The following is a 22,620-nucleotide window of genomic DNA, read 5'->3' as shown; positions in this document are numbered from 1 at the left end:
CTTAGAAAATGTAAGTGACTTGCCTATGGTCATCTAACCAAAAAGCATCACTTGGCCAAAGGCATTTCTCTTAAGTCTGTTGTTTGCATTTGGGTATTATTTCCCCAATTCTTTATTCCCAGCACCTACAAAAATGACTCCAAATGAGTAGTTAGAAGGTAGAGACAATAAAAATGAGTGAAGAACCAAGGGGCTCTTTCAGTGGAATTCTTGACCAAAGCAAGGATAATGAGATTGTTCCTAAGAGAAGGAGGCGGACTGGGTACCACTACCTCAGATCAGCACCAAGGTGATGCCTTTCTTTGTTCTGAACATCCTGTGTCTTTCTGCTGATGTATCACTGTTAGCCTATAAGCAGTAAACAAGCTGTTATTTTTCTTTTGACGGTCACTGTTAATATGCTTTCTGACGAAAGACAATAAGAACTTCTCTTTGGAATAGCAGTTTCAGATTGATTCTTTAATGTTGGGTATTTTTTACAAACTCTTTCTCCAAGTCTTATTTTAAAGGAGTTGAGAACATTTGGTCCTCAATGATGTTGCTTTTTATTCCTATGAAGCTCTATAATACTTTTTTTTGTCCAGACTGTTGGTGTGAAATTTCCCTTCTTCACCAATGCAAATTGGAATCTCTTCTACAAATAATAATCATAGAGAGTTGCCTGGGACCTAGAGAGAGCCCCTGCCAGTCAGGGTTATTTAATTCTTTGTACTTGTATCCCCAGTGTCTGGCACATGGTAGGTGTTTAATAAAAGCTTGTTGCTTGATTAAGTTACATAGCTAGTATATATCAGAGATAACTGGGACTTGAGCCCAACTTTTCCTGATCTCAGAGTCCATCGTACCATACTGCCTCTCAGTTCCTACTGGGGATGCACAGGTAAAAGGAAAAGCAGCTCTTGCCTCCGGAAACTTGCAACCTGTGGAGAAGGGAGGAGTAGAATATAACCATTCCTGAGACTTTAGGGCAGCTAAGTGGCATGATGGATAGAGTGCTAGGCTGGTGTCAGGAGGACCTGAGTTCAGATTTGGCTTCAGACACTTACTAACTGTCTACCTATATCATCAAGCACCCTAGCATACCCAGGATGGCTGCTAGCACAGGTTCTTTGATCTGCTTTTCTAAAGGAAAGTAACTCAAAAGGGGTTAATAATCTTACTTTAATCAAACATAGATGTCATTCACTTAGTTCAGGGGAAAAAGTCAGCACCTGAACTTCAGAAAATACAAACAAAAATTACAAGCAGACAAAAAATACAGAGAAAAATAACACAGTTCAACAGACCAACAGACAGGGCTTCTAGCTGTCTGACCATCACATACCTATATAGTTAGTTACCAGAGAGAGAAGCACCAACATCTAGGTTTTCAAAGCTGGGGGGCTCAGTGGGTACCCAGAGTCTCATCTGGCCAAATCACACAACTCTTCCCATAAGTGAGTCTCAAAGCAAAATCTTGTTGCAGAGGCATATATAGCCTTCTCCAGGGTCAGAAGACATCACAACCTTGGTGACCCACTGCCTAATTAAAGTAAAAAGGTGTAGGCCTTCCTGAAAAACGAGCTTTCCCTAAGCAAGCTTCTCTTGTTGGGCTTAAAGTGAGGTCCATTAAAGGGCAGGGAAGATATTCAAATTCCCTTACCATCACAATGAACCTGGGCAAGTCACATAACCTTTGTTTGCTTCAGTTTTCTCATCTGTGAAATGAGGATAATAATAGCACCTACTTCTCATGGTTGCTGTGAAGATCAAATGAGATAAGAGTTGTAAAGTTCTTAGCACTTTGCCTAGTGCATTTTTTTTTTAGTTGTGTATGACTCTTCATCACTCCATTTAGGGTTTTCTTGGCAGAGATACTAGAGTGGCTTGCCATTTCTTTCTCCAGTTCACTTTATAGATGAGGAAACTGAGGTAAACAGGATTAAGTGACTTGTCCAGGGTCACCCAGCTAGTAAGTATCTGATGTCAGATTTGAACTCAGGAAGATGAGTCTTCCTGACTCCAGGCCCAGCACTGTGCACTATGGTGCCAACTGGCTGCCCTGCCAGGTGCATAATAGGTGCTATAAGTTAGCTATGATTATTATATAAGCGATATAGCTATTTTCTTGATGCACTTTCATGCATATTTAGTTTGTATTATTTACTTTTTGAGATATGAAGATGCTTTGAGTGTTAGATCAATCTCATTACATTTCTGTAATCTCTCACTCCTTTGCCTTTATAGTATGTTTTGTTTAGTTTTGTTTCCATGAAGACCATTAGTTATTGAATAACTGTTAAATAATTGTATAAAATGTCACAATATGCATAACTTTGCCCCAATCAATTTCCGTTATCAGTAACCTAGTTTAATACACTATAACTAAACACCAAAAGGGAACAAAACATTACTGTAACACTCATCATCAGAAAGTAATTGTCTTGACAGATCTTGGCCCCGGAGCACAGTTTTGGGGTCAGAGGATTTGGGATCAAATCCTGTCTCTGTCATAGCCCATTTGACTGGATCACTTAACCTCTGGGTGTCAGTTCAACTCAGTAAACATTTATTAAGTGCCTACTATGTGGCGGACACTGTGCTAAGTGCTGGAGATACAAAAAGGGGCAAAAGCCCATCCCAGCCCTCAAAGAGCTTACAATCTAATAGAGGAGACAAGATGCAAATGAATATATACAAAGCAAGCTATATACAAGGTAAACAGGAAATAATTTTTTAAAGGGAGGGCACTGGAATTAAAGGTGATTGGGGAAGAAGGTGGGATTCTAGTTGGGACTTAAAGGAAACCAGGGGGGTCGGTAATTGGAGCAGAGGAGAGAGAGCATTCCAGGCATGGAGGACAGCAGGAGTAAATGCCCAGAGCTGAGAGATCCTCTCATTTCCTCATTTGCAAAATGAAGGAGGTTGAACTAAATGACCCCAGAGCCCTTCCAGTTTGAAAGCTACGATCCTATGGCCCCCCTCTTTTCAGTAGTAAGGGGAAAGGGGCAAATGCTGAGGAGGGCTGTGTACACGGCCAGCATTGATCACTGTTTCAGTTGGTTTTGTTTGACTGGTACCTTTGGTTGGTCTTATGGAGGTCTCCTTGGGTTGAGAGGGATGTAGATTCAGTCCCCAGCATTCATGAGTTTAAATTTCCCAACTTTAAATATTTGTATAATTTTGTTATCAGCCTTATTCAATGATGTGCACTAGATTTGTGGATTGACTGATATCCCACTAGGCCACTGGTCTTGTTCACCCCACCATAGTAGCATGCTCCCACGAATTCATTGCATATTATCATCTTTTGTCTTTAGAAGTCAAGTTTTGCATTACAATTTAGGCCCCAAAGCATAGTGGAAGTACTTTGGGCTCTAAACTCAAGCAAAGTCAGTGAGTCAGCTCAGTGAGAAAATAAAGGAGTTAGGTAAACTTGATACTGGAATGTCTGCAGCCACTATAGGCAGTGCAGGATTACAGTTTTGGGGTCACTGTGGGAACCTAATTCATTTCCCATAGGTTCAATGTATCAATATTTGCATTTTTTGCTTTCGTGCCATTTTCCAGGAATGTTATCCCCATGAAAGTTGAACATTGACTGTATCTCTGAAAATGATGATATGTGAAAACAAAAAGTACCCATAAAATTTATTGTTAAAAAAAAAGCTAATTAACTCATTTGTTAACATTTACAGCATTGATCCTATGTAACTACATCTATAACAATGTTTTCATTAACACCAGGTTGTTGTTTTTTTTCAAGAGTTAAAAGGACAGTGTTTGTGATGAGAATGGAAAAGGTAGGAAGACTTAATCAAAACTTTTTAGATTTTAAGTTTTTTACCTACCCCTAATATTCTTGAAATTGAGGACAATTGACCCTTGAGAGCTCTCAGTGTTATTTATGCCATCCTAGCAAGTCAGGCCAATGGCAAGGACTTCAGTGGGAGCTGAGTTCTAATCCTGTCAAGGCTACCTCCTGGCCTTATGATGCCTTAGTGCCCAGACACAGCTGAGCTAGCCCAGTGGGAAAACAGCCAGAGAAAATTACGTTAAAAAAAAAAATCCCAACTGTTGCATCTGAGCTTAAACTATCATCATTAAAACACAGATTAAAGTTTTCTTCTTACTCATAAAAATGGCTCTCTATTTTTCCAGGCTGTAAATCCTCAACTGACCTGACGGTTCAGAAGGCCAGAGTCGCTGTGGATGAGCTCTTTGAGTCACTCCACGATATCACAGAAGCCCGAAGTCTCATGAAACAGTTTAAATCTGTGTATATTCCTGGAAACCACACCCATCAGGCAAGTAACCTGTTTGCAAATGACTTGTTAATCTATGTGGAATTGTTTCCAATTAAACTTTGGAGGTGGGGGTGGGGAATAGGCTTTATATACCAGAATTAAAAGAATCCTAAAGCCCCCTTAGGCTGATGGAGTTTTATAGGAGTGGAGACGGTAATGAGGCAGGAAGGTCCAGTGGAAGGATCCCTGGCTGTGAAGTGCAAGGGCCGGGGATCAAGGCCTGCTCCTGGTACTCACTGTCCAACCTCCAGCAGGTCACTCACCTCCTGGCCTACCCTTGGCAATCACCACTTCTCTTTGAAGTGTTCACTAGGCAGCTTTTTGGCAATGTGGTCTAGATTTTCCCAGGAATCCAAGTCAAGCTTACTAGCCTATAATGTTCAGACTCTTTTTCCTTCCTATATTGAAAATCAGGACAAACACTGCTCTTCTTCAGTTTTGTGGGATCTCTCCTGTCTTTCAAATATTGGTGATTTATACACACACATACATATATGTATATACACATGCATATATGTGTATACACATACCTATATGTATATATACATGCATATATGTATATATACATACAAATAGATAAATGCTATACATTAGACATTGCATATATAACTTGTTAATATATGTATATAGAAATATATTAACATACATGTATATAGAAAATCATTTTATATAATATATTTATATGCGAGTGTATATAAATGCTTATTTCCTTCCCCCACCTCCTTAAGTAATTTGCCTAAGGTCTCAAAGGTAGTAAGTGTGAGATTTGAACATAGGTCTTCCTGACTCCAAGCCTAGCACTAGATCTCACATATAAAAGTCTAGTGGATAGTTCTAGGCTTGGAGTCCAAATGCCCTGAATTCAGATCCTTCCCCTCATGCTTATGAATATAACCCGAAGTCCATTGGTATGAACCTGTTTTCTCATGGATGGAGATCAATGCCCTGTACCTACGTAAGGGAACAAAGTCGGCAAGAGCAGAAGAGAGGAGATTCCTTCAGGTTCTGCAGTCACTTTGGGAGCTTTTGCCTTTAAACTTTAAGAGAAGAGATGGATGATGCCAACCTCATTTCAAGTTGCTGAAGGGAGAAGAGTGGGGGAAATCAGACATGAGAAGAGCTAGTGGTCTCCATCATGTCCCTATCCTGAGCTTGCTACCCTAGAGACTTTGAGTCATACCTGGGATTCTCTTTTAGTTGTGGTGAGTTACCTCACTCCCAATGAGAGAGTTCCTTCACTCTGTACTGTCTGCTATATATTTTCCTATGTATACTTTCTCCAATTTGTGGTTTACTATCGACTTGGAAAAATGGGTTTCTTTGCTAATTGTTCTATGAGTGTTCATTGTGAAAGTGGTATTTTATGGGAAGGGAGTCAAGCCTTGAATAAAGCTTGAGGTCACCCTTTCCCCATTAGGAAACAGCGATCAGAAGTTAAGCTTGAATCTAAAAACCACATCACCTTGATGAATGATGTTTAAGGGAACAAATAGATATAACTATCACCTGTTACCCCTTATCTCTGAGGAAAGCAGAGTGACTGAGCTTCTGACTCCAATTTCCTGCTTCCCCTCCTGGCAGAAATTAAAACCTCCCTGGGAGGAGAGTGGGGATAGAAGAGTCTAGAGATGACTATTCTGTCTCCCTTTGAGCCACACAATGACATTCCCGTGCCAAGGCAGATCACTGGGTTTTTCACCACAGAAACTCACTAATATTTATAGTCATATATGAGTGGTATGCTGTGCTAGTGGAGGGAGTTCTCACATGGGAGTCCCTAAACTGATGGAATGTCATATCTTCCTTAGGTATTAGGCATAGGCCTTATGCAGGAAAACTGTTCATGCCTGTTCCTCATTCTGATCCTCATAACAAGCCTGTGTATTGATGTGGGCAGGTATAAGTAAGCTGGTTTGATAGAGGAGGAGGCTAAGGCACGAAGAATGGTGAAGCCTGGACTCCAGCATGGGTCTGCCGGATCATAGTGCAGCAACCCTGTCTTCACCACACACTCTCTTCCATTGCCTGAGTTCTGCCCGCCGTGGGGATGATCAAATTAATTGATGGTGGTGATAGCTAGCTAATATTACCTCTTGCTAAGGGATCTAGAAATACTGACGCAGATGGGTCATTTAGCTTTGCCTTTTAATTAAAAGCAAAAATATTTCCTGCCTTTATTCAGCATACCAGGGACCATAAAAATGAGAGATAAAATTACTTAGATAATGAATCATATGTTGCTTGGTTATTAAAAAGAATGACCTTAAATACTCTTCTAAGTCTCATTCAGTGCGACATACTTGAGCTATGATATACGGTGACAGTTAGACAGAAGAATGTCAAAAACCAAGTAAGATTTACTACATTTATTATAACTATGAGGGGGTGGCTGGGAAGGACCTAATGAGGTCTCATAGCATTTCTGGCCATTGTGATAAGGGCCTTGGCTAACTTCACATAAACATTTATTACTCATAAATCTCATCTAAGACATATGAAAGTCGCAGTTTCTCTCACAAGTTTCAGTTGTGTATCTTTTGGGGAAGGGGCCACATTGTGACATTATGCCAGTTCTCCCCTGCCACCACAATATGGTGGAAGATCTGCCAGGATTTCTGCCTGTACACCATTACTCCCAGGGTTTGGGGCTCCTTTCCATGCCTGGCAGGTTCAAGAACCCAACCTTATTGGCTGTCTCCTCTTTCATAATGTCAGCCCTACTAACAGAGTTTAGACCATTCACCCTGAAGGGGGAAGGGAAGGAAAGAAGAAGAGAATAAGCATTTATGTATCATCCACTATGTGCCAGGAGCTTTGCTAAGCCCTTTGTAAAAATATTATCTCATTTGATGTTCACCTGGAAAGCAGGTGAAACATTACATAAAATCTTATCCTTATTTTACAGTTGAGGAAACTAAGGCAGGCCATGGTTAAGTGACTTGCACACAGTCACATAGCTAGTAAATGTCCAAGACTGAATTTGAACTCGGATATCCCTTTGCCACCAGTGTCAAGCATCTCATTTCTGGTATGTTCAGAAGTGTCACGTGTATTCCAATTCACTCTATTTGATGCGATAATTATTTAAAATATGGCCATTGGTTCCAGACCAAAGGAAATATGCAGTAGGAATTCAGATACTGTAACCACTTCAGGGGGATTAATTATCGGCATTAATCCCAGATGCATATAAGGGCACAAAAAGTAAAGAAGAGTCTCCCTGGGGAAGCTGGAGTACCAGACGCAGAGCCAAGAAAACCAGGGTTCAAATCCCACCTCAGACCCAGTAGTTTATGTGACCCTGGGGAAGTCATTTAATCATTCTCAGCCTGTTTTCTCATCTGTAAAATGGGGGTAATATCCTCAGCCCTTTCCCATGGGGTTTTTGCAAAAAGCAAATGAGATAATAGATCTAAGTGCTTTGTACAGCTTAAACATATCCTCTTACTATAATAGGTCAGCTGTTATTATCATCATCATTTTTTTTTTTGCAGATAGAGGCAGCTACAGGTCTACAAGAATAGATAGAGTCTGGAGCAAGAGTGGGGAACCTGCAGCCTCAAGGCCACATGTGGCCCTCTAGGTCCTCAAGTGCAACCTTTTGACTGAATCCAAACCTCACAGAACAAATCCCCTTAAAAAGGGATTTGTTCTGTAAAACTTGGACTCAGTCACTTTAAAGGCCATACCTGACCTAGAAGCCATATGTGGCCTCCAGGCTGCAGATTCCCTATCCCTGGTCTAGATTTTAGTCCTGTTTACAAGTTGACTTTTAAAACATCCTTTCTTTCATAACTTTTTGTGTCATGGACTCTTTGTGAAACCTATTCCTTTTCTAGGAAAAAATGTTTTTGAATGCTTACAGTAACATAAATAAGATTAGAAGGGAATCAGTCATACTGAAATACATTTTTAAAATAGTTTTCAAAATCAAATTCACATATCCCAAGTTAAGAACCCCTCTTCTAAGGCAATGGGAGTTCAGCTTCCTTAGCCCTGATCCAGCTTCCTTAGCCCTGAAATGTCTACATTCTAGTTCCATCTTATTGCCCCCTCTGCCCAAGCTGAGGTTGTCTCTGAGTTCCTCTGGGAATTGAGGAAGGAGCAGATCTGACCAAGTCCCCCAGTGCCTACTCCCTGGTCACTTGAGCTGTATCCTTGGTTTCTATGGTTCTGTGAGGAACAAATCTACCCTGGTCCTCAGTATCTACAGAACTCTCCAGGTCTACCTTGGATCTTGTGAAGAACCATTTCTCTTTCTGTGGGCAATGCCAAAGTCACCTCTTGCCAATTAACTCTTAAATACTGGCTGCATTTATTAATATATAGACAGAATAATTTATTACAGATCCACAGACTACACTCCCTCAGATGTATCTCACACACAGACATATATAAAGGGAGGCTTTGCATCCCACAAGCACCAAGATTTAATCCCTCAGTCAGAAAACTTGAAAATTCCATTACTCGGGGCAATCACAAAGCATTAAAGGAATGGCAAATAATTGTAGGGAGCTCACACTTCAGTCCTTTTAGTATATAGTCTTCGCAAACAGCTACTAAAGTCTTCTCTACCTCCTGAAATGCTCTGCAACCCACCCATGCCAATCAGGTGTAGAGAGGGCCTTCTGTCCAGCATGGTACCTGGCACACAGTAGGCACCAAATGCTTTTCATTCAGTTGTTCATTCATCACTAACTAGAAAAATAACAGTACCTAGCCACGTGGCACATCCTTTGGTTTTACTGTCAGAGAGATTATTGAGGTGAATGGTAAGTTGTAGGGCTAACCCAGTGTGGACTTTGTAATATTCTAAGTCAACAAGCATTTGTTAAATGCCTAGTTCAGTGACTAGAGCCCCAGGCCTGGAGTCAGGAAAACCTGAGCTCAAATCCAGCCTCAGACACTCACTAACTGGGTGACCCCGGGAGAGCAAGTTAACCTTGGTCTGGCTTAGCTTCCTCATCTGTAAAAAATGGGGAAAATAATGCCACCTACCTCCCAGGGCTGTTATGAGAATCAAAGGAGATAATCATTGTAAAATACTTAGCACAGGGCCTGGCACGTAGTGAGTGTGATATAAATGTTAGCTGCTATTGCTGTTATCAGCAGACATTGTGCAAAGCATTTTTTTTTAAGGACGGAATGGATGGAATGTCCCTATCACCTTTTTTTTCTTCTTGGAGTCCATAGAAAAGGATGGAGAGCACAAGAGGATAAATATCTACCAGGGTTTCCCCACAACTTGGGTTAGCCCCATGCCTCCCTCTAACCTTAACAGCTCCACCCCCACTCCCCTTCATTCTCCCTAAAAGATGACAACAACATGATTGGCCTCTGCCTCTCTTGACAAAGCTTCCTGGTCACCTCAGGGCATACAAAGTTCCACCCATGTGACATCCAGGCCTCTCAGCCTTGATGAAAAACCACATGAGTACCACTACTCTGCTTGCTGACCAGACCTCTTTCCAGAAGGGGCAGGGGAGGCTGCACCTACCAAAGCTGAAGCTAAGTTGGATTGTATCCTTCCTGATATCTTCTCTGTATTATAACTAACTAAACCGTTTTTGTCTTTTTTTTTTGTCAACTGTTGGATGACTAATAAGTGTCTCATTTCATCCCAACTTTGCACCTGAACTAACATAGCAGTGAGCTGGGGTCAGGCCCAACCCTAAAAGAGAGAAAGCAAAGCAGGACAGGGCAGAGCAGGACAGCAGCAGATTGGCAAACTCTTTAAAGCCTAATACCTACTGAATTGTTGTAGATGTTAAGACAGTTACAACATCCTGGCTTGTTCTTAGCCCGGGGTTAAAATTGGTTGTATTTATTTAGGGGACTCAGTTGGCTGACAACTTGAACACATCACTTCTACTTTGTTTAAATAATCTTTACCCTATAATTTCTCAAGGCAAATGCCCCTGTTTAATATGAGCTTTAATCTCTTTCCCCAGACGTTGCCATATTTGATTTATTGATGTTTTTCAGCTGTGGCATTATGGAACTATTAAACAGATGTTGTTCTTAGGGCTTGTTGCTGGAGACCTCCTCCTTCAGACTTAATATCATCTAGATCTAACATGATAACCTTGGCATAAGATTGGATGTGCCCTGTGCAGACACACCTTTTGTCTTTTATGCTTCTTGCCTAATTAACAAGGGAATTCAAGATCTGCAGCACTCAAAAGGGCATTTTCCAAATTATACAAGATGAAAGGTACATGATAAAGCATTCGTGGGATTTATCCCAGTCCCAGCTCCTTCTGCTCCTCAGCCCAACCCTTGGCTCTATCCCAGGAACTATGTGTGGGCTTAGCGCCTTTTCCTCCTGACTTCTTCTACTCATGCCCAGTCCCAGGTTCTGATCCCTGTGTTCTCAGTGACTGTATCATTCATCCTGTACTCCCGCCTCATTCCCCCACCTTGAAATACTCAATAAGCAAAGCACAAATAAACTTTTATTAAGCACCCACTATGTGTCATACATTATGCTAGGCCCTAGAGATACAAAGACAAAAACAAAATAGTCCTTGCCCTCAAGGAGCTTATATTCTATTGGGGAAAATAACAGCAACAAAAAGAAGTAAGTGCAGAATCTATGCACATAGGCCAACCACTTGATGAATTCTTTGGCCATGCCATTCTGATGGGCAGTTACCTTGGTCACCTGCTACATGGAGACCCAGCTCTGGACACATTTCACTTTGCTTTTCCACCATCTCTTTACCATTCCATACATGCCATCGTATACATATCCCTTGTCCCCATTCCCCCTCCTTTCCGGTTCTAGAACTGTAATCAAATCAGTTCTGTCATTGCTCCTGGAAAAGTAAATTAGTATACTTCCCTATGGCTTTATTCATTATCCCTGTCACTTTCCAAAATGTCTCTCCTTAGCCACCACTCCCCTGTAAGTTTTATCTTCCTGGATCAGAATGTAAGCTCCTTGAAGTCAGAGACTATTTTCACTTTTATATCTGTATTCTCGGTGCTTAGCCCATGATAAGCATTTGATAAATGCTTTTTCATTCATTCATCAAATTTCATGGCAGTTCATGACACAAAGAAAAATTATCTTCAGTTTTGCTTGCTTCCTATTCTTAATTCCATAATGATGACACAGTGATGGAAAAAGGAGCAGGGGGCCAAAGAATCACACAGTTGTTGACTGTCTATAAACTCTAACTTAGTTGTTGATATTCTAAATGTGCCAACTGATTGATATACTGCTGGAGAAACTAAGTCCCATTAATCTTGAAAGCCCCTCAATAGATGAAACCAGAATGCAAAAGGAAGTTGTAGCTTAATGGAAATATAGCTCATGGGTTCTCCTAGAGGAGCTCTCCCCCTGAAAAAAAGGAATGGGTAGAGTTGATCTTGTTGTATGTCCAAAGGCAACAGGAAACGTCATTCTCTGAGACATTCATTGGTTATCTGTTTTTCAGTACACATGCTAACTATTCTCAAAAAAAACTACCATGAAGACAATTATTTTTTATACACTAACATCTCTTGCAGGATAGACATTTCATGAAGTACTTGATCAGACCCTCCAAATTAAATCAACATACTTTTGAAAATGAGTGACTTCAGTGCAAAGGTGAAAGTTGTGAAAAGTAGATTTTTAAAATATGGAGCATTAATATGGAATTGAAAAGGCCAAAGATTTCTGGACTATATGGAGGATTTGCAGGTATATTTTTCAAGAAAAGACACTAAAGGTGCCAGCCAGAAGGAGCACCCAAAAATGATTAAATTGATTATAGGCAAGTCATGTACCTTATTGATGTGGAAGCAGCTCCTGAATCAGTTGTCTGTGTATAATCACACCATAAAATAAAGAGATAAAAATTAGTATGAAGCTAGAACAAAAATTAAGGAAAGTAAATGGCTTGCAATTTAAACAATTCAATATTAACTTAGAAAAATGATTGATAATGGAAAGGGAGATGTAGACAGAAAAAAGTATGTAAGCATAGACTAATAATTTCATATAGAAGTTTAACTGATATGTCTATTGCCATAACAAGGAGACCACAAAAGCCTAAAAAGTACCTTAATTTTCTTTTCTTTCTTTTTTTTGCTTTTTTTTTTGGAGGGGAGAAGACAGCGTAATTGGGGTTAAGTGACTTGCCCAAGGTCACACAGCTAGTGTTAAGTGTCTGAAGTCAGATTTGAACTCAGGTCTTCCTGACTCCAGGGCCCATGTTCTATTCACTGTGCCACCAAAGTACCTTAATTAAAAAAAAAAAAACTTATTTTCCAAGCAGAAAGATGTAGCATTAGCCAATGTCAACAATAGTTCAAAATGTAAAATTGTATGTAAAGTCTTATCCAGAAAGATGATGGAAGATTTTATAAGCAGTATCATCTCCAAAACAGGGAGAAGCAATAGAATGCAAAGCCAGGTTAAAGAATACTCAACTGAGCAAAAATCATTCCAAGGATAGTTAAGCATTAAAATAAAAGGAAGATGACAAATAGAACAAATGAAAAAAAATCTACAAAGACTTTTATAACCAACTTTTTTCACCTGCAGGAATAGAAGAGCCAACCATGGGTAAACTGTAACATCACAACCCTAGATATTCTTATGTAGCAGATAGAAATGATACCAAGAAAACAAAAGTGGCTGGACTGGCTCATGGGTACATAGAAGAGATCCATACTGAAACTGACACCACTGTAGGGGGTTGAGGAATTGATTCATAAGTTATCTGGAGGAGAGAAAAATTCAAAAGTATAGAAAAGATCTTGGATCTTATTAATATTTTTAGACACCCAAAAGAAACTCAGTAGCTACTGACCCTTACACATAATTTCCCATCTGTATTATAAAACTTTTATGAAAATCATTTATATACACATCAATAATTATTTTATTGATGATGGGATTATTAAGCAAACAGGCCAGCTTTCATAAGTGGTAGCCAATAGTAGACTGCATTTTTAAAATCACGTAATTGACTGAAAGATATCGAGAATACAAGGTCCCAATGCAGGTTTACTATCTTCCAACAAGGTGTCAGCCCTCCGTATAAGTGAAGGGTTTTTGTTTGTTTTTAAGATGAGAGAACTCTGTCTAAGAAAGATCTGTTAAAAAAAAATTAAGTCCATATTTTTTAAGGATTATGTTAAGGATCTGTTAGCTGAAAAGAAGCTAAGAATTAGAAACTAAAGAGCAGAGATAAATAGGAATAATATTGGAACCCATTTTCTAGAAGAAACAGGAATCAAGGATATAAGAATCCAGATTAGACTTGGTGAGGAGTACAATCTCTTCTTTAGAGACTGTACTAAAGGAGAGAACTGGGGATTATGATGGCAAGGGGTTCTGAGAAGTACAATAAGGAAAGAAAGAGACCTCTGTTTTCTCAGTAAAATATAAGGAGGGGGCCGAGGGGCTCCTTTGAGAGATTTGAGGAAAGAATAGGGAAATGTGGGAAATGCTATAGAAGAGCCAAGATCGTCTAGCTTTGAATTGATTAAGAGAAAAGAAAGAATATGTTGATAGTCATTTCAATTAAAGATAAGTGAAAATGTCACAAAATTATATGTATCTTTTTCAAGCTTTTATTTAACTATTCAAAGATAATATTTTTAATATTTCTATGCTTAACTATTTTAATATTCATTCAGAAATATTTGTTACATGCCTACCTTGTGGAAGGCATTATGTGAGGCTCTAGAGATATGAAGCTGAAAAGTAATGTAGTCCTAGCTCTCAAGTAGTTTACAATCAATATAATAAAAGTCAGAAAATAGCTTAGTGCATAGGACAGTCATATTGAATGGCCTGTTTGGATTCAGGGAAGGAGAGAAAAAAAGAAACTTTCCACAGGGAAGTGGTGGCACCAGGCATTACCTCAACCACCATAATGAGGAATCAGGAAAGAACTTTGGAAGTATATGAATGAAATTCTTTACCCTCCAACTTGCGAGCTCATGAACATTGTCAGAAACCCTGAGGGCCTTCCTTTTCCAGACTGATTTTACTTTTTAGACTAGGTCAAAGAGGTCATTTTTGGCCTCATTTTTATCTAGTCTTAATCACTGAGTGGGTATTACCTCAGATACACTGAGACCTGGGAAAGACTTTGGCTTAAAAAGGCAAGGCCTCCCACTATATCTAGGGCCATTTCCTGTTGTCTTGATCTATACCTGGCCCCTGGACCCCAGATGGTTCTGGAGGAGAAAGGGAGGCTGGTGACTTCGCACAGCCCTTCCTCACTTAAATCCAATTCACTTGCAAGTCATGGCATCACCTTCCTGATGTCATGGTCCTCTTTGAGAACTAAGGACAAACAACAAAAGCCTTTGTGGGGAGAGGGAATTCCTCACTGGGAATCTGATAAATTATTTCCAAAAGAACAACAGTAAAACAACCACAAACGTGTGTGTGTGTGTGTGTGTTGGTGGGGGTTGTGTAAGAAAAAACAAACCTTTGCTTTCATCAGTATAGGGAACTCCCAGTGTGGTATTCTTTCTACCACTGTAGACTGCCACCATTGCTGCAACTTAGAGTTTCAGAGGGCTGCCTGAGAGGCTAAATAAAGGGTCACACAGCTGGTAGGTGTTGGAAGAACTTGAATCCAGGTGTTCCAGATTTGGGGGCCAGTTTTCTATCAGCCACATCACACTGAATCTATTGATATCTGCAGACACACTTAGAGATAGAAATCAGAGTACCAATCTGCATGTATTTTCTTTTCTGTAGCACTGCCCAGCTTTGTATGCCCTTTGGAATTTTTCTGGCAAAAACTTACTTGCAGCTGATCTGTATTATAATTGTTTTAGGAGTTTTTTTCCAGATAGAAGAGGCCCTATAAATCATCCTTCTAACCAACCCCCTTATTCTATAAAAGAGTCACATGAAACCCAGAGAGGTTGTGACTTGCCCAAGGGCATCCAAGTGTTAAATTATGCCTAAGTCTTCTAACTGTAAAGGTGATGTTCTCTCCACAACAGCTCAACTGGATATTAACAGCAAAGAGATAGATAGATAGATAGATAGATAGATAGATAGATAGATAGATAGATAGATAGATAGATAGATAAATGGATAGACTGATAGGTAGAAAAATAGAAAGATAGAGATAAATGAATAGATGGATGGATAAAATAAATGAGTGGATAGATAGATGAATGAATGAATAGATGGATGGATGAATAAACAAATTAATGACTAGCTAAATTTGTAAATGAATAGATACATTGTTTCTAGCAATAATGAACATCATACCAAGTGCCTCTGTCAAAGACTGGAGACTGTCTTCATGTCAATATTTAAACTATTATATTTTACTTTTCAACATCTCATATGCTAAAAAAAAAAAAAAATCCCTAAACATTTCATATGCTGAAATGGTTGCTTTCCCTCTGGTTTGGAAAATTGTTGACCTCCCCCAAAATGTATATCTTTTGATCCCAGGAGATCAATTGGCCATATATCATTTCATTTACATGGCACCATTTTATTTTTTCAGGCGACCTATAAGCCATTGCTGAAGCAGGTTGTGGAGGAGATATTGAATCCAGAGAGACCGGATCATGTTGATATTGAACACATGTCTTCAGGCCTCACTGATCTTCTTAAAACTGGATTTAGCATGTTCATGAAGGTAAAGCAGCCAAGTGAAGATAATCTTGTATTCACAGGCCCCTCCTCTGGATGAACAGCTGTGGTATACAGAGAATGGAAATGAGAGTGTACCATTGGCACAAGTGAACTCTATTCAGAAGCTTTTAGTCCTTTGTTTCTTTTATAATCAAGGGATGTTTGTGCCCATGAAAATTATAGACTGAGAAGAGATATAGTGACAGATCCTGGAGTTTATACATCATATACATACAGTTTATACATCAGGGTCAGCTGGCTTTGTCTAAGCAGAAGAAGACAAATGTTGATTTACATGTTCTCTAAGAACATATGTTATTCCTCTACTCTAGATTCTTCTATGGCTCCCAAGTGCCTCTAGGATTAAATATAAACTACATAGCCTAGCATCTAAAGTCCTTTACAGTCTAACTCCGTGCTATCTTTCTAGATTTATTTCACATCATCCCCCTTCACGCATCCTACAACTAAACTACTTGCTATTCCTGATCATTCCCATCTCCATGGCTTTACCCAGGCTGTACTGCCTACCAAGAATGTGCTCTCTCCTCCTCTATACGTCTTAGTATCTATAATCCTTAGAATCCTTAGCTTCCTTTAAAGCTTTTTCTGACCCCCCCCCCAATTAATAGTGCTCTTCTCTTCCTCAAATGTCTTAGATTTACTCATCTCCTTAACACATTATGCCTATTTCCCAATAGAATGCAAAGTTACTAGGCATCACAGTAGTACATGCATGGCATCCCTGTCCCTAGGAGGCTGAGGCTAGTGGATTGCTTGAGCTTGGGAGTTTTGAGCTTCATCAGGCTAAGCTAATCTGGCATCCACTCTAAATTCAGTATTAATATGGAGATCAAAGTGGGACCAGGCTGATGAGTAGCCCCTGTATTGCAGTCTGGGAAAGAAAGGGAAACTCAGTCTTTTTTTTTTAAGCAAATCCCTTGAATTCAGAGACCATTTTTCTCTTTCATCTTCCTAAACCTGGTTCCCAGAAAAAAAATTATTTGCAGATAGTAAAGGTTTAATAAATACTTATTGAATTAAATTGAATTGTAGATGAAGACATTTTTTTCTAAGCTATTGGCCTCTGGGTGGTGCAGTGGACACAGTGTTGAACCTAGAGTCAGGAACACTGACTTTAGACACTTACTAACTGTATGACCTTCAGCAAGTCACTTAATCTCTGTCTCAGTTTCCTCAGCTATAAAAGGGCATGATGATAACAGCACGTATGCAGCAGGATTGTTGTAAGGGTCAAAGGAGATAATATACATAAAGCACTTAGCACAGTGGTTGGCATATAGTAGGCACTATAGAAATACTTTTCCCTTCCTCCCGCATCCCCAACACTTGGCTAGTTGGGAACTATATCTTGGTGTAGACTAAGGCCATATACCACTCACCTTATTGACTTCATTCACTCAACAAGCATTCATTAAATGCTGAATATAAGAAATATACTGTTCAATAAGGAGGATGAGGAGTGATTGCATTCAGGTTTAGGTCACTTGTCTGACCAGGCTCCCACACCATCACTCCCTTGACAACAACACCTTTTTCTGCTCAACAGAAAACTTGATGATGAAATCCAGAATTTCTCTAATTGCTATGACTTGGGGGGGGGGCATTTTAAACATTAAGCCACACTGGATGTGAGGTGAAGAGAGAAAAAGCACTTTGTTTAATCTGTTCTTCTACCTCCATAATTTTTTTTCTATGTTTAAGGCATTGTAAAGTTACTAAATTTAAATGAATCTAAATAAGATGAGGGATAGATCAAAGTGGGTACATGATTTACACATAAAGGGTGATACTATAAGAAAATTAAGAGAGAATGGAATAGTTTATCTTTCAGATTTATGGATAAGGGAAGAACTTAGGACCAAAGAAGCTATAGAGGACATTACAAAATGTAAAATAGATAATTTTGAGTATATAAAATTAAAAAGTTTTTGTACAAACAAAAGCAATGCAACCAAAATTATAAGGAAAGTAGAAAACTGGGGGGGGGGGGTTTGCAACAAGTGTCTCTGACAAAGGTCTCATTTCTCAAAATATATAGAGACTGAGTTAAATTTATAGAAATACAAGTCATTCCCCAGTTGATAAATGATCAAAGGATATGAAGAGGCAGTTTTTAGACAAATCAAAACTACATATAATCATATGAAAAAATGCTCTAAATCACTATTGGTCAGAGAAATGTAAATTAAAACAACTCTGAAGTACCACCTCACACCCATCAGAGTGACTAATATGACAAAAAAAAAAGGAAAATGTTGGATATTGGAGGGGATGTAGGAAAACTGGGATACTAATGCACTTTGGTGGAGTTGTGAGCTGATCCAACCATTCTGGAGAGCAATTTGGAACTATGCCCAAAGGGCCTATAAAATTGTGCATACTTTTCAGTCCAGCAATACCACTGCTAGGTCAATATCCCCCTAAGAGAAAAAAAGGATCTATTTGTACATAAATATTTATAGCAGCTCTTTTGTGGTAGCTAAGACTTGGAAACTAAAAGGATGTCCATCAATTGGGGAATGGCTAAATAAGCTGTGGTATATGATTGTAAATGGAATATTATTATGCTATAAGAAGTGATAAAACCGAATGATTTCAGAAAAACCTGGAAAGACTTACATGAACTGATACATAGTGAATTGAACAGAACCAGGAGAATGTTGCACACAGTAACAGCAATATTATTTGATGAAGAGCTGTAAATGACTTAACTATTCTCAGCAATAAGTGATCCAAGATAATCCAAAGGATTCATGATGAAGCATGCTACCCTCCTCCAGAAAAAGAACTGATATTGATTGAATACAAACTGAAGCATGCTATTTTTCACTTTCTTTCATTTTTTTCTTTATTAGAGTCTTCTTATACAAAATAGCTAGCATGGAAATATTTACATAATTGCAAAAAAAAAAAAAAGGTTTTTTTTAGAAATGACTCCCATATCAGTAATTTGTCTTTTTCTATCTGTTAAGCTATTACTATTTGGGGGGAGGGGGGTAGGGTATTTATCACTCTCCATGTCAAGGGCCTTCCAGATTTCTTTCTGAATAAAGTATTCATCATTTTTATTAAAAAAAAAAAAACCAAGGATGAGCTCAAGACATGTGTTGACCTCCTTCCTGTACTTTACTATTATTCCAGTTATATAAACTTAGAAATTACAGGGTTGGGTTTTTTTTCATCTTCAAAGCAGTTTTGAAATTACAAATTAATCTGCATGGAAAATCTTGTCTTTTTGAGAAATTAACCTGCATAGAAGACTTGCCTTTTTAAGAAATTAATCTTCATGGAAGAACTGGCCTTTTTGAGTTCATGAATGTATATTCCTGGAAAAGTGGTTCCCTCCCAGAGCTAAAGGAGAGAAACCAGAGTACGCTGATGATGATGTGGTGAAACTAGAGAGGGAACAAGCTGGGGTGCTCCCTCTCCTGATTCTGCCAGTTACCATCAGCTTCACAGTGGTGTACACATCTGTGGTGTGCCTTGTTTTCTTTCTCTGGTTGTGTCTTTATTGTAAAGCAACCCAGATCAATGTTTCCAGAATAAGTAATAGCCAGAAGCACTAGAATATGTGCAAAACTCATCTCCTTCAATCCTCCCAGTAGCCCTGGAGGATAGATAGTAGAATACCCCCGTTTTACAGATGAGAAAACTCAGGTTGTCAGAAGTGAAGTCTCATGGAGTGAAAGAAGCACTGAATTTAGAGTCGGAGAACCTAGGTTTGAATCCTGTCTCTGCCACATGTTTCTTATGTGTCCTTGGGCAAGTCACTTAATATCTATCTCTAGAATATCATTTCCTCCTCAAAAAAAATGGAGAGATTTTTCTCTCAAAGAGCCCTTCCATCTCGAAAGTTATGATACCATGAATTTACCCATGGCTCATTCTGGGTGTCTGAGTTGGGAATGAAACCCAGGAATCTCAGGGTCATGCACTCTTTCCTCCACCCTTTCTTGCCTTAAAAAGGGTTGAAGGGTTGGGAGCTGAGTGTGACTGAGTCCACGGGTTCGTCTGGGATTCTGAAGCTTAGTCTTCCCTTTCCTCAGGGACCTCCAATCTATCCCTGCCTTCAGTATGTTTCACTTGAGTCACCCCTGCTCCTTCCCCCTCCTACCAATTCTCTCCTGTAGGAAGAGTTTGTTTTCCTCCTTTATGCCCTAGACATCACATCTGAGAATTGTACAGGTACCCGGATGTCTTTTATCCCATGTCATGTGGCATCCCACTTTTAATAGCCACCCCCGAAAGTAACATTTTAAAATCACACCTTTTTTGAGTTTCCTCCTGGGACTGTGAGCCTTCCTGTTTCCCAATCCCAGAAGTACTGAAGTGTCATCTTGGAAACCATTCTGGCACCCACTGGGCCAGGATTTCATTTATTCCTTGTTTCTCCCCCACTGAAACACCTTCTGGAAGAAGGGCTTATGAGGAAATGCGCCAGCGGCTTGAAACTGATCTCAAAGAGGGGTTCCCAAGTAGTGGATTTAAGGAAAAGGAATTTTTGCCCTCCCAGCAGCTGTCAGGAGTTGTTCCTTAACCCTCAGCTGCTAGGGGCCTCTTCTATCAGTTGCCAGGAGTACTCCTCATCTGTCAGCTGGAGATTTAGAGGGCCATCAGCATGCCCACAAAACCATCCCTCTCACCACCTCCAGCCCCCACCCAAAGCCTTGGTCTTTCTTTCCAAATGAGCTTTGTCTACTAGCTCTATCATACTTATTTCAGAGAGTCTAGGCAGCAAAATAAGCTTGGGCCTATATTTCCAGGGTTTAAAATAAGTCAGACAGGACTTTATGAGAATCAGGCAGTGGTCCTTTTGGGAAACCTAATTGTGATTTGCTAAAAGGCTGTGCTGAAAAACTAAGGTAATGTAATTTTCATGAAGAAAACATTACTTATGTTTCTCACATCTAAGGCTGAGCAGTAGGAAGAGCGAGTCAAGAATAGATCTAAGTTCGTAGTCTTGTTACCTTTCCATTGCTTCTTAGTACTTTTCATTTAATTCTTCATGTTGTTATTCATAGACTTTTAGACCCTAATAAGACCCCTTTTGAGAACTGTTTGTTCATATCTGTTGACCATTAATCTATTGGGAAATAACTATCAGTCATAGATGTGTGTGTGTATACACATGTGTGGGGTGTGTGTGTGTGTCTTGGATACCAAACCCTTTTCAGAGAAATTTGATCCAAAATTTTTCCCCCATTCACTTCCTTTCTTTAATGTATTAAAGTTGTCTATACAGAAGTTTTTCAGTTTTATGTAATCAAAGTATTTATTTTATCTTTTATAATTGTTGCTATCATTTGTTTGGTGAAGAAAGCATCTCTAAATCATAGTTGTGAGTGGTAGGTGACTGTTGTCTGATTTTTTTAATAGTGTGATCTTTAATATTAAATTTACATATGCATTCAGAATGTATTGTGGAGTGTGATATGAGATGTTGGTCTAAGCTTAATTTATGCCATACTGCTTTCTACTTTTCTCAACAGTTTTTTAAAAATTCATATATAGGGGCGGCCAGGTAGCACAGCGAGTAAGAGCACCGGCTCCAGTGTTGAGAAGACCTGGAGATTGAATCCCGGGCTCAGACACTTAGCACCCACCCAGAAACACCTGGCTGTGTAACCTTGAGCAAGTTACTTAACCCCGATTCCTTAACAAAATATACAAAATAAAAAAAAAGAAAAAAATTCATATATGGAGTTTCCCCCTATTTTCCACTTTTGATCAATTTAACCAATATCAGGTGGCTTTGATGACTGCCGCTTTATAATATAATTTGAGGTCTGGAGGTGCTATTCTTCTTTGTTCTTCTTTTCAACATTCCCCTTGCTATTCTGTATCTTTTGATTTTTCAAATGAATTTCATTATGGGTCCTTTGGACCCTAAGATCATAGATTTAGAGCAAGAAATGGGATTTTAAAGGTCATCTGGTCTAATCCCTCTTCTTATAGATGAGGAAACTGGGACCCAAGTAGGCTGTGAAACTTGCCTAAGGCCACAGTAGTGGTAAATGACAAATATGCTTTTGCATAATCACAAAATGTTGAGTTAGAAGGGACCTCAGAATCTAGGTAATCTAGGGGTTCTTATTCTTTTTATGTCTTAGATCATTTTGGTAATCTAGACCCCTTCTCAGAATGTTTTTGAATGAGTAAAATAAAATACATAGGGTTATAAAGAAAAAAAATATTGAAATACAATGATCAAATATATATGTGTGTGTGTATATATGCATATGTTATAAATATATGTTATATATACATATATGTATTAAAAGTTCACAAATTAGAAGAACCGCTTATCTTGTTGAATCTACCTCTCCAAGGAATCCCTCCTGTTCTATACCAGACAAGTCGTCATTCAGCCTCTGCTTGAACACTCCCAGTTGAAGGGGAGCCTTTGACCTCCTGAGGCAGCCCTTTCTGCTTTGAGCCAGTTCTTATTGTTGGGAATTGTTTTCCTGAAATTAAATCTAAATTTTTCTATTTGCAATTTCTCTTCATTTTCCCTGGTTTTTCTGGCTAAGCATCCCCATCTTCTTATGAAATGGATTCAGTGCTTTCTGTCATCCTGGTTGCCCTTCTATGGATGCTTTCCAGCTTCACACATTCCTTGATGGTTATTTATTAGTAGCAAGTGCTTCCCATATCCAGGTTCTATCTGTTCAGCTTACCTTAGAGGCAGCTTGGTAG

General features: G+C 39.2%; 1 protein-coding gene and 1 long non-coding RNA gene across 2 annotated transcripts in view; one reads left to right on the top strand and one right to left on the bottom strand.

Annotated features, from left to right (window-relative positions):
• The window catches only part of SCFD2 (sec1 family domain containing 2), a 438,813-nt gene that overhangs the window by 390,751 nt on the left and 25,442 nt on the right, over window positions 1-22,620 (top strand). Inside the window, exons 6-7 of the mRNA XM_069105227.1 lie at window positions 4,141-4,286; window positions 15,770-15,904. Coding sequence (XP_068961328.1) covers window positions 4,141-4,286; window positions 15,770-15,904 — 281 coding nt within the window. The remainder of the gene's footprint in view (window positions 1-4,140; window positions 4,287-15,769; window positions 15,905-22,620) is intronic.
• LOC138175005 (uncharacterized) lies at window positions 15,737-20,783 on the bottom strand. The gene is made up of 2 exons (XR_011171848.1): window positions 20,192-20,783; window positions 15,737-15,962 (listed from the first exon to the last, which is right to left on the bottom strand). It is a non-coding gene; the product is annotated as an uncharacterized lncRNA (long non-coding RNA).

The sequence above is a fragment of the Petaurus breviceps genome, unplaced genomic scaffold (genome assembly GCF_028583685.1).
Source record: "Petaurus breviceps papuanus isolate PSGF00001 unplaced genomic scaffold, PetGlider_PUasm1.0 76, whole genome shotgun sequence".
NCBI classification, from domain to species: Eukaryota; Metazoa; Chordata; class Mammalia; order Diprotodontia; family Petauridae; genus Petaurus; species Petaurus breviceps.
This window is presented reverse-complemented; position numbering and strand designations above follow the sequence as displayed.